Source organism: Pleurodeles waltl, chromosome 7, assembly GCF_031143425.1.
Source record: "Pleurodeles waltl isolate 20211129_DDA chromosome 7, aPleWal1.hap1.20221129, whole genome shotgun sequence".
In the NCBI taxonomy this organism is placed as follows: Eukaryota; Metazoa; Chordata; class Amphibia; order Caudata; family Salamandridae; genus Pleurodeles; species Pleurodeles waltl.
The window spans coordinates 73,409,327-73,421,890 of NC_090446.1; the positions used below are offsets into that span (position 1 = coordinate 73,409,327).

The window sequence follows — 12,564 nt, forward strand, 5'->3', positions numbered from 1 at the left end:
AATATTTCTGTCACAGGGTTATCTTTTTTCGTTTGTTTCATTTTGATGTATGATGGCAAATTTTTGTCACTTAATTCATTGCATTTGTTTGTTGTTGATATCTAAACTACATAATGTGCCGCATTGCACTGTATGTCATGATATTTTCGCTGCTCAATGTTTCTGACTCAGTGTTTTGACATGCACCATCGAATGAATTCATGCATGGTAGAGACTTCTTGAGGGGAAGCTTAGCATTTCAATCACTAAGCACAACTTTGATTAAAGAAAATCCAAAGGAGGCAACTCAGTTTGTGGGGTGCACTTTATAATGTTCAAATGTATTTCATGTATGTGTAACACTAAATCACTATAAACATCTAGATGCTTTGCTGTGACTCGATTCTAAACTATCCAGTCATCAAACTAAGCCTGATGTCACTAAAATAGACACTGGGGTTTCCTGTCACACACTCATGTTACATGTAGATGCACAGGATGTGCCACCTAGTGTGGGCTGGACAGTTTCACCTCTTGGCAGACACATTTTCCCCAGGGGCTGCACCTATGCAGTCTGTGAGCAAACTGGTTCAGAGACAGGCAAGACCCTGCTCATGTGACCTTATGAGGTTATGACTGTTCAGGTGAAGCAATGTCTGGGAACATGCTGACTGTACTTTAGAGGATGGCTGTACTGCTGGCCAAGGATGCCCTTGTTCTTGGTCTACCATCCAGAGGTGGCTAGCTTGTATTTACAGTGGGAGGGGGGAGGGGTTACAATAATAATAATTTAAAAAAATAATAGCACTTACCTGACAGCATCTTTCTCTCCTCTCGTCGTCCGTCTCTCCTGGAAGCTCCAATGCGGGATCTAAGAAACTGCACTAACCAATCATGGTGCTGCTCTCATGCTGTTAAACACCATGAGAGAAGTATCAGGATTGGAGGGAGTGGCCTCTTTTAGTGTTCACAAGAGCGCTGGAGGCCTGGTCTTTCTCTGGGTTAGAGAAATTTAAAATGCGCATGTCTGGGTGGATGTCGCAGGACGGCTGGCCAAAGGGACATGCGCACTTTAAACTAAAGTGGAGGGAACTCCACTTGCCAATCAGCAGCAATTACTCCTCCCCGCCCTGATACTCAGTTTAGGACGGGGTGCTGAAAAATAAAATGACAAAAAATAAACTTTATTACCATTTTATTTTTCAGTTCAGGGGGCATTTTTTCCTAACGGGGCGACGCTCCTCTACTCTCGTGGTGGGGCCGCCCTGTTATCATCTTTCCACCTCTGACTTACCATGGCAGGACCCTAGTTGATATATGGATGGTATCTTCATTAGAGTTTTATCTGCTGCAGTATCATTAGTCTTTGTTATGCTTGTTTTTATCGCAGCTGTGTTTAATGTTAAGTGGTGTGTCTCCCTCTAATAACATCAGGCTCAAAGGTATAACTTCCGGTGAGGCCACAGGGTCAAACCTCATGTGCGGTCATTACATGTGACGTCATGATGAGGAAGGAAAAAGTATCTGCTGTCACACCTGCTTCCCAGTCACATTGGATCACTGCGATGATACTGAGAATGAAATCTTCCAACGCAAAAAAAAAACAATGACACCAGTGCACGCTTGAACTGCTAAGAAATTGGATTTATTTATTATTGACTAGACAAAAACAAATTCATAGATAAAATGTAAAAACTGATCATTGACTTTTTCGCCTTATTGGAGAAAAGCACACAGCCAAAAGTCACCCTTAATTTATACACAGATATAAAAATTAACTTTGTTAATTTTATCCACTTGGTAGTTGGATTAGAAATAAGTGATTAGGGTATTTTGTTGATATTTGAAAGAAACACACATATATTCTACTTAAACCAGCTTAGATGTAATATAACGAGAAAAAAATGGAAAGGAATTTAAAGTTCAGCACAGACAGTCGAGAAGGTGAAGCTATCAACTGTACAGCAAGTGCAGTGGCACCTGAGGCGAGGGCCATGAGGGGGTCTCTTCATCACAATTATGTCTGTATTTTATCCCTCAAAAGGGGTAAAGGTGGTCCATTGTCAATGCTTGCACTAGGGCCCGAGGTCCCTTGCTATGCCACTGAATCATTAAATGGATGAATATTGAAACATGTCAATGAAGGCAAAAGACACTTGTACAAGCAGTTCGCTCAGTGGACCACAGTTCATGTGTTTTCCTTTAGTGAAAACAAGATGTGTAGCGAGTAAATCTGAGTTTTTTTAGTTTTAAACGCACATGCGCACCGTGTCCGATCACAAAATATAGACAGTTCTGCTGCCTTGCCCCGAATTGATCAGTTATTTTTTTTAAACGTTTGCAATGCAGTGGGTCATATTTTGCACAAAAATGGTTTATGCCCTACAGTTGTGTCAAAGACATCACAAAAACATGCTTGACCTCGTTCAGTCTGAACTGCTTTGGTTCACAGCTCTGCAACAATTATTTCTACCTATTTGGCCATATTCGCAAGTGTGAAATCGGCCATGAATACAGAATTACACCGAAATTTAAATCTGTTACACATCCCAGGAATTCACAAAGTGATGTCTGGCATAAGCCGTTGCAGGGATCTGAGATCTCTGAAGAGGTAAATTCCATTTCCAAAATCCTCTTCCTTCCCCTTTTAGCCTGCAAAGAGAAGGATAACTACTGCTGCCAAGTGGGAAGGGCTATGGATCACCAGCAATTTGAAAGGAAAAATGTATCCGAATATCCACAAGGGGTTCTGTTCCTCAATGTTTATTTCTCCGCAAAGGAGAACTCCGCAGAGAAGGAACGTGATCTTTCTGGGAATGTCACATGACCCTCCAAAGAATACATATTAACACTTTCCCATGCTCCAAGCATATCCCTAGAAATGTTTGAGAATTCCAGAAGGTTGTAAGTCTACAGCTGCATGTGGGTGTAGATCAGCCAGTGGAGCTTTAGAATTTTCTTTGCAGATTGGGTCCAAAGTCTGCAAGACTGAAATTTGAAAATGTATAATGTGACCCCTCTTCTTAGAATGAAAACCAAAGAGAGGGTCATACTCACAGAGTCACATTCTTGGTTTCAATATGTGGCTGAAACTAAAATATTTAGGCCCTGATGTATACAAAAGTGCCACGGGCTGCTGCGCCAAAAATAGCAGCGCTGCTCCACTTTTGAAATGCAAGGATGCACTGTATTTACACGAATACGGCGCACCCTGCGTTTCCCCCTGCGCCAGCTCTGAATTAAGCTGCCTGCGCCAACACAGGCATCCTTGCACCATAGTGCAAGGGTGTCTGCGACGAGGAGATAGATTGTTTATATGCAGGAAGGTGTCTCTTCCTGCACATAAACAATCTATAATGGCGACTTGGCACTTCTATGTGTGCTGCAAAATGCAGCACACACAGAAGTACGGAAGCGTCACTTTGGAATGATAGTTCATGTGCAGGAAGGGACACCTTCCTCCACATAAACAAACATCCATGACATTTTGCTCTTTCTATGTGTGCTGCAGAATGCAGCACACATGGAAAAAGGAAAAAACTAGGAGGAGTAGCACCACAAAAGGTGGCATTGCACCTCCTTGTAAACATGGAGCAGCAGTTAGCGCCACCGGAGCGTCACGAAAAGTGATGGTCCAGTGGCGCTAGGGTCTCTTAAATCTGCCCCTTAGTGAGGCACCTAGTGACCCATCACATTGTGAGATCAACTAAGGCCCTTGGGAGAGAAGTTAGATGTCAGAGCAGCAGTAAGACCCATTCAGCATATGTGACACTGATTTGTACACGTTTTCAGAGAGCGCTCTTTTCATGAGAGGTGCTTTAGGTATATTTAAAGTGTGGAATTATCTTATGTTGTGTATGAGACAGACATTGCAGCTGCAGGGTCACAAAGTGGCCAGAGTAAGGTCTTTGCAGCGTTTGTGCTTGGAGCAGACATAAACTGATGCCGCAGTGATCCTCAATAGCCAGGGAGGGCACAGCAATGGCTGAGGCAAGGCCACATGCAGATGCCAGTGATTCATTGCTGCTCAGCACCTACAGAGAGGAGTCAGCTGGAGGTGCAGTGTACATGAACTCTGGCCAGTCACAGGATGGCACTAGGTCAGGTTATGGAACAACCTGTCCTACATTGGCTCCTCAGTGACACCCATTAAGTGTTCAGAGCACGGCCTTGGCTCGCTGACTCCTGCAAACAGTATTACTGCTATGGAGCAGTACCAGTCAGTACCGCAGGCCAAATGAGGCATTAGTTGAAATTCTGGTAAGGAGTCATAGTTCCTTGCTACCATGCTGGAAACCCAATTTTTGGCATGGATTATTCATTGTGTCACAAGAAGAATACGTTCTAGTTAAATATGTTTTTTGAGTTATAACGTAGGAACAATGGAAACCATAGAATTATTCTGCTCAAATTTCTCAATTTTAGGAAAAAAACATTAACCTAAAGAATAGAAAAACAATGTTGAGGCTTGGCCCCTAAGAAGAATAAAGTGTGGCTCAAATTAACATGTACCAATTGCCTGGGACTGCATATCAATGTAGGTATCTGTGCCAGACTCACAACAGTATGTTCCCCTTTCAGTCACCGTCTCATTGCCTTGGACGATTGTCAGCTCTACTGGTACTGAGACCGTGACCTCTTTGCACATGAAATTCACAGTCAGTTTTGTACGTGGCGGGGCCTTCACAGGTATGCTCAACTCTGCCTTTTTCTTTGTGGTGACTGACTCAGACTCTCCCTTCTTCACTGTGAAGGTGTTGGACACCTCTACCCCAATATTGACCACTCCAAACAACGTAAAGGAGACACCAGCCTTGACTGATGTCTCATTGCTAAATTCAAAGCTATGGGAGACATATTTCTCAAACTCTTTGGTAGAAGTAGCAGTGAATCCCTGCTCGACGTCTGTGTTATTAGTGTAAAAATATTGATCTATCTGAATGTTTCTTTCACTGTCAGTCTGTTTCTTGTCCCACAGTATCTTAGCTGTCACAGAGCATTTACCAGGACGCAGAGGATATACATGCGAGACTTTATCATTGAAACCATTATTCCAGTAATTAGGCAAATTTTCACCAGCCTTGGCAAGAATGGACCATCCACCTCTGTTTGGATGCTCATACAGAAGCCATGCCCCACTCTGGACCTTGTGTGAGGATATTTTATCATTCATGGTTCCAAATGTTAGATTACTCTCTTCAGTCAGAACCATTGCTTGCCCACAGTAATCAGGATGTTCATACACTGTGATCTTTGGATTGCTCAGATCTTCGGTGATCAGCATGAGAGAAGAACCCATATCATTCATATGAGTCTGTGAATGTTCTCCCTCCTCTAGGGGAGTACACCATCCCCTATAGTCTGGATGCTCGTACATTAGCCATGGCTGCCCCACCACTTTTGCAGATGAGATGCAGTCTTCGAAGCTCTCATTTCCCAGAGATGGCACATCTGCAGAAAATGTCTTATGGAGTCCTTGGAAGTTGGGATGTTCATAGAGAGTGATTGTGTTCATGGTTGTCAGGTATGTTCTTTCCAATGTGTTTCCTGTAATTGACCCTGTGATACAAAACAACAGGAACTCACTCAATTGAGGAACATCATGCAGGGTTGTTTAAAAGTTGACAGCACTGATTCCTCTCTTTTAATAGAAAATAAGATTACATTCCTTGTCATTGTTTAGAAAATTATTTGACAAAAGAAGGCCAGTAATTATTGGTAATTGACATAGGGCAGTGCTGCAAGTCTTCTTCTGTGCACTGCCCTATGCCAGTATGAAAGGGCAGGAATGCACCGTATTTATGAAATATGGTGCAATCATGTCCTTCTCCCTGTGCTAGTGCACAATTGGCTGCCTAGTACCAACATTAGCACCCTTGCATAATGGTGCAACAGGGCCTCCGTTGCATGCCCGATTGTTTTTGTGCAGGAAGGCGCACCTTCCTGCACAAAAAAACAATCCCAATCCCAAGAGGCATTTTTCTCTTCCTATGTGTGCTGCAGAATGCAAAACACATAGAAAGAGGAAATAATTAGGAGAAATGAAGAATTTCTCTTGTTACGCCTGCTCTGGCAGGAACGTAAGGTTTTGGTGCTGCCCCAGGTTTACATGATTAAGTAAATCCACCACAATGCCCATGGAACACCTTCCTAGTGCAGAGTAAGGTAACACAGTTACTTGCACTTCATTGTCTTACTCCATATATATGAGGCCATGCAAAGTGGCTTTGTGGGGCCTCATAGATATGGCTGAGAGGTTTGTGCCACCGGAGCGTCAAAAAAAGTGGTGCTCCAGCGGTGCATGTCTCTCATAAATATGCCCCTGAGATTTCAATCTCCTATTAATATGAAGCATAGATACACAAAGCACTTAGCTCCTGCAGGCGAACCAGTTGGCTCTGAGTTTGGCATAAGTGTAGGTTGCAGGGAACCCCTAAGGTTCACTCTATGGAACTCACAGGATTGGCCAGAGTACTTAGGTGGAATAACATAAAAGTAGTCCAAAATAATCAGGGAAACCTTTTATTAGTGGTGAATTCCCAGGTAGTAACTGTATCTTTACTAACTCCAAAAGAATAAAACTTTTTTAATTACAAATGCAATATAAACGTTTTCTACTTTCTCACTTACCAAACAACCACATACAAACTGAGTTTAGAGCATCATCAAAGTGAAGTGCATTTTACTAAAAAAACTGAGTGAAATGGAAAGATAACACGTATGACTTTGAAAGGTACATACAGCAAAGCAGACTCAGGATGGCAAAGACAAAGACATATATTGGGAAAGAAATAGCTGGAAGACCATCAGCAGATCAAGGACACTTGTTGGTTAGAACACAGTCAAACCCAAGAGCAAAGACATAACTTGTTTCCAACGTGTTAATGAAATGCTACCTAGCATTTAGCCTTAACTATAATTATGTTTTTAAAGCTGAGGAAATAGCCACAAATCTCTCGAAGAATGTGCAAGGCCGAACTCACTAGGCCTGTACCATTGTGCTAACCTACTCCTGATTTCATCAGGTTTTTCCAACTCTTTATTGACTTTTAATTAATTATTTATTATTGATTTGAGTATATTGCTCCTCTGCAGGGTACTTGAGTCTACTGGAGATGGAGGTTCTCTCAAAGTGGAATAATTTAGTCAAGAGAGACTACCATCCCCTGTGCCAGACCATGATACCACTGTGGTTTGTGGCAGCTGACTGCAGTGGGAGTGCTCAGTCCTTCTCTCCCAGTGACTTTTCCTACTGAAAGCTTGTGCAATATTTAAGGTGACATATGAGTATATCTCCTGGGTCGTCCTCTCCCTTTGTCTCATCTCTCCAGTGTGTGTCTGCCCTGCCCCAGACCATGATCCTCACTAACTCTCATTGGCCTTTTCTATTGAATCAACTACTCTAAGTGTAAGGAGGCAATTTTCCACCCATATCTCTCATTATCTCTGCTTCAAATATCTACAGGCCATTCCTGCCTCTTGCACTATCTAATGAACAACACCCCAGAAAATGAAGATGCTTCTCCACTCCACCCCTCTCTTCCACGCTGACATCTCTATGAACCTCGTGCCTTGTAGCACCAAGTATTGTCAATTTATAAAGCATAAGATTACCAAGAAAGCACAGTAGTGATGAAGAATTTGAGGAGGAGCAAATATGATCCTACAGACTGAATAGCTGGGTCTGGAGAGCTTTACGCGGTTGTAGGTAATTGACAATTGCTCAAATGTGACTTGAGAAAGAGTTCCAAGGTTTGCAGGTTCGATATGTTCGATATATGAAGGCTCCACCTCCATGCCTTGTTTTTTTTCTTTTACTAACCGTTAATGCCAGTGGTGGCTGCCGCGAATCTCAAGGGGAGGGGCGGGCAGGGGGAAAGAGGGGACGAGGGAAATAAAATATTAATAATAAAAAATTACCTTTACTGCTTCCGCTGCCACTGTCACTAGCCACCTCGCTCCTCTTCCGGTGATAGTGTTGGTGTCCCAGCAGTCCCTGGGACACCAGCATAGGCTACCCATGCAATCCGGGCACTGCTGTCATGCTATACCTAGTATGACAGCAACACTAGGATCGGTCTGAATGGCTTGGTCTTTCACTCAGACACTGTATGAGAGTCTGTGCAGTTTCTCCAACCCGACTGTCAACACAGCTGGGTTGGAGAAACCTAAGTGCGCATGTCAGTTTGGCCAGCCTAAGTAGGCCAGCCAAACTGACATGTGCTCTTAGTGCACTCCACTCCTTCTTCCCCTCCTCCCTCCATGGCCCATCCCCACCCCTCCCTGACCGTGCTGGCTGAGCCAGCAGCTGAAAAATAAAACAATAGTAAAATATCGTTTTATCTTTCAGCTGCTGCCTCAGCCAGTGGGGCGACGCTCCTTCACCAGTGCAAAGGAGTTGGTAGAATGAAGCAAACTGGCTAGTTGATAACGGAGAAAGATCCCAGTAAGAAATGTGGGCATGCTGTAGTGTTTTATGGCAATGCAAGGGCTTCTGCATCATGCTGTCTTTCCTACTGGAAGCCAGTGCAACTTCAAGTGAGAGGAAATATGAGTCTGATGAAGCAGATTTAACAGGAAAGGAGAAGCAGACTTCTCTAGCATCTAGAGGTGACAAATCATGCACCTGACTCTCTCAAGTAGATTTTGTTACAGTAATCCAGTGTAAAGCCCACAGCTCATCGTTTGGAAACTGGAAATCAAAATCGGAGGCACTTTTTCCCTATTGATTTACATCGAAGCTGAGGCAATTTTCACGGGAAGAGCTAAAAGAATGCCAGTTTGGGCTTTAAAACTCTATAGTCTGCTGTCTGAATTGGGTCTATTGGCATATGTGATACAGTGACCTGTATGAGGGCAGAGCACAAATCCTGAGGTAGAAATGGAAGGATTTTCCTCCAAATGTTTAACAATAAAATCAGTAGAATGTGGTTTTGAAATTAGTATAAGAAAGAGAGAATTTCACTGCTGGGGTGGGCGTGCCCTCTGAAAAAATCATGTTAAAATGTCCTTCACTTGACATTTTTAACTCATTAAGTTTCGGCATGTTTGATGTACTAACATTTACCTCTAGGGATTGGGCTTCAGAACACCAATAACTGGGAGTGGTATACTTAAACATTTCATTGTGTTTCCTCTGTTAATAGGCAGCTGTACTGGGGCTGCAATTCACTGGGCCTCTCCTGAGTGTCCTACTGTGCATGCCTGGCATGCCCGAAATTAACCCTCAAACTTTCAGCTTGTAGACTGTATCATGTCTGTCTCCTTCCTCACACCATCTCCCTTTGACTATCTCTCCACTTACTGCTACATCTTAGAATAGATACCCACACTCTATGTCAACTTCCTCTACCTCACCTCGCTATCAGTATACATCTATGCTCTTTACCTCCCTCATGATTTTGCTTCTGGTTCTGTACCATTTTTTTAATCTAACTCTCAATTTCGAACTCAACTCTGTCCCTCTTACCCTTCACTCTAAACCTCTGTGCTCTGTTCCTATCTCCCCTCACTATGGGTAAGATTTACAAGGCCCTAGCCTTTCCTTGCACCACAGTGCGTCCCTTTGTTTTACGGTAATGTGGCTCAAGAAGGCAATTTTCACCACGCCATATTTACAAAGTGGGGCAATGCATGCATTGAGCCACTCTGCGACCCCTTGTGCCACATTGTGGCTGTGTGAGGCATAATGTATGCAACGGGGACATTCTGGAGTTAGGAGACCTGCAAAAATCATCCAGTAAAACCAAAAAGATTTCACTGCACCATTTTTGGCATCATTTTTAATGCCTGTTGAGAACAGACATTCAAATGACACACCCATATTAACCTATGGGCCTTCTTGCACTTTGCTTCACTAGCATCAACAATTTTGATGCTTGTAGAGCAAAGCGCCACAATAGGGTCAAGGATTCTGTGCATGGTGCACCGTATTATAAATACAGCACACAAATGGTGTCTTGCGGTGATGCAAGAAAACTGGTGCATCAGTACTGATGCACCAGTTTCTTGTACATCTGGCCCAATATATCTTTTCAATGTACTTCTCCTTTCTCTCATCCTTTTAACGCTCTTTACCTCATCTTGCTATATGTCTTTTCATACCGCTATACCTTTCTTCTCTTTAACCCTCTGTCAGGTCTCTCTCTATCTCACCACCCTCTTTCTCACTTTTTCATTTGTCTTTCAACCACTCTCTCATACTACATAGCGCCTGAATTTCACCTCACCTTTTGTTTACTAGCTCACCATTCCACCTTCTATCAACCTCTTTCCTTCTACCGTACCTCTCTCAGTATCGCATTCCCTTTTCACTATTATTTCTTTACTGATAACTATTTATCTGTCATTAAATCTCTCTCACACTCATCTCTCTACCTCTTTATTTGTTTGAACTCACACCTTCTACCTAACCTAAATGTCTCTAACTCCTTCTTTACACGTATCTCTACCTCATCCATGTCTCTATCAGTCACAGCTCATAGCATGCAGAAGGGGAGTCACGACGCGCAGGGGGAGATTAAATTAAAAACACTTACCGTCGTCGCCGCCGCCACTGCACCGCTTCATCCGCTCCTTTGCTGCAGACCCAGGCTCCCAGCCTGCCCTGCGCCCAATCCTGATGCTGCTCAAAGCTGGATTGGCTGGGAGTGTCCAGCCAGGGTGCTCCCAGGCAGACTGGGAGCCTGTGCATGCTCTCTCCAGTCCAGCAACTGTGTTGCTGGTCTGGAGAGAGCCTACTGCGCACGTGTGTTTAGCCCGAGACTGCCGGCCAAACATACATGCGCACTGAGGAGGAGTGCTGTGCACTCCTCCTCAGTGCTAGTCACAGCCTGTAGCCCCACCCCTTTAACCAAAAACAATAGTAAACATAGTTTATTACTGTTTTTTTGGTAAAAGGTTTGCAGCTGCTGGCGGGGGGGCGATGCTCATCTGCCCTAATGGAGGAGCCGCCCCTGGTCTCCATCTCTGGCTGTATATCACAATTATCTGTCTACCTCACCCACATCTTACTCTTCTTCTCTATCAACCCCACCTCTCTTTCTCTGTTTCACCTATGGCATTGTTTTACCTCTTTTTGTGCACCTCCTCTCTTCCTCACAGCAACATTTACTTGATTTATCTTTCAATACCTCTTCGTATTTAAGTTTCTCACACTACCTCAAAATTCTCTTCCTGCCAACTAGTTCCTCTTCTTTCTATATTGTCTCTCTCTCGCTCTTTTATCACCCTTCTGCCTAACTGTAGCTCTGTCTACCTCTCTACCGCACTCTGAAACATTAGTTATCTCTGTTTCTCTCAATCTCTATCTATCATTTGTTCTTTCTGTCTCTTGGAATCTTTCTTTCAGGCTACCTCATCTTTCTATCTTTACCTTAAGTCTCTCTTTATACCTCCTAAGTCTTTCTGTGCCACCTCTCCCTCCCTGTACCCTTTGCCTTTCAGTCCTTCTCCTGTCTCCAGGCCCTCCCTTTGCTAGTACTCAGTAAGGTGCGCAAAAAGAACAGTTGATGGACGGATGCAGAACAAATCAAATGTTCACAGATCTGGGTTCAATCCATCAGTTTTTTTGCATGCCATGCCATTCCAGTTTGGACCCAGCCATATGCAAATCAGTCTTGACCCTAGTACTCAGTAAGGCAGTGGTTCCCAACCTGTGGTCCGGGGACCCCTGGGGGTCCACAAAGCCTTCTCAGGGGGTCCACGAGAGCCTAGAAAATTAAACAATATTAACAAATATTGACAAATTAGGTCCCCAGCTTCCAGTAATGATGATTCAGTGGGGGTCCCTGGGTTCCATTATTGTTAAAGTGGGGGTCTACAGGAATCAAAAGGGTGGGAACCACTGCAGTAAGGTATCTGTCAAGCCAGAGGTTTGTACAAATGGAAAGGGGAGAAGATGGTCAAGTCACCAGAAGATAAATAAGAAAACAATTATCACCTTTCACCCAGTGGAATGGTGAAGCAGTGATTTAAAGTTAACACAAGTAGTGAGGAGAGATGTATTTGTGGTTATGAATATATGTTAACAAATCCGCAATTTCTAGTGCTGTGTGCTTAGGTTTTATTTTAATATTATGCACTAGACCACTAAATATCCATGAGGTCACCATTTGTGTGTTCTTCCTAAAATTGTCAGAGCAGGCTGGCTAGACACTGAATTCCTTGTAAAATATTGTTGTTACAAGTCAAAACAAATCTTAATCCACGCACAAAATTAAATACCTTTGTCAGTGGTCGCTCAAGTCTTCTTCTGGAGCTTTCTGACTGGTGGACAACAACCAGCTTGAGCGTTGGACGGTTTTTGAGTGACTTCCTTTCTGAAATGTAGAAGATAATTTAATATTGTTTGGCATCACAAAGGTTTGGATTAGTTGAAAATAGGTAGAAAACTCAAAAGTTGTTTCAGACAAAGAGTCCGAAATCATGTCTTGCCCGGGGCCACAAAAATCTTTACAATGTCTCTTCATTCTGGGTCACAATAACAACTCTGTTCAGATGTTGAATTCTGACACCTAAGGAACTTTAAGCTGCTCTCAAGGTTCCATCATTCAAATGTCAATTAAATAAAGTGCCTATCAACAT

The 12,564-nt window shown here is 43.3% G+C and overlaps 1 protein-coding gene across 1 annotated transcript in view; it reads right to left on the reverse strand.

The window, feature by feature from the left end:
- Positions 1-1,597: 1,597 nt before the first annotated feature.
- Positions 1,598-12,564, reverse strand: part of LOC138303665 (epidermal differentiation-specific protein-like) — a 30,239-nt gene continuing 19,272 nt past the window's right edge. Inside the window, exons 4-5 of the mRNA XM_069242974.1 lie at positions 12,205-12,299; positions 1,598-5,538 (exon numbers count right to left, since the gene is read on the reverse strand). Coding sequence (XP_069099075.1) covers positions 4,481-5,494 — 1,014 coding nt within the window. The 5' untranslated portion in view covers positions 5,495-5,538; positions 12,205-12,299 and the 3' untranslated portion in view covers positions 1,598-4,480. The remainder of the gene's footprint in view (positions 5,539-12,204; positions 12,300-12,564) is intronic.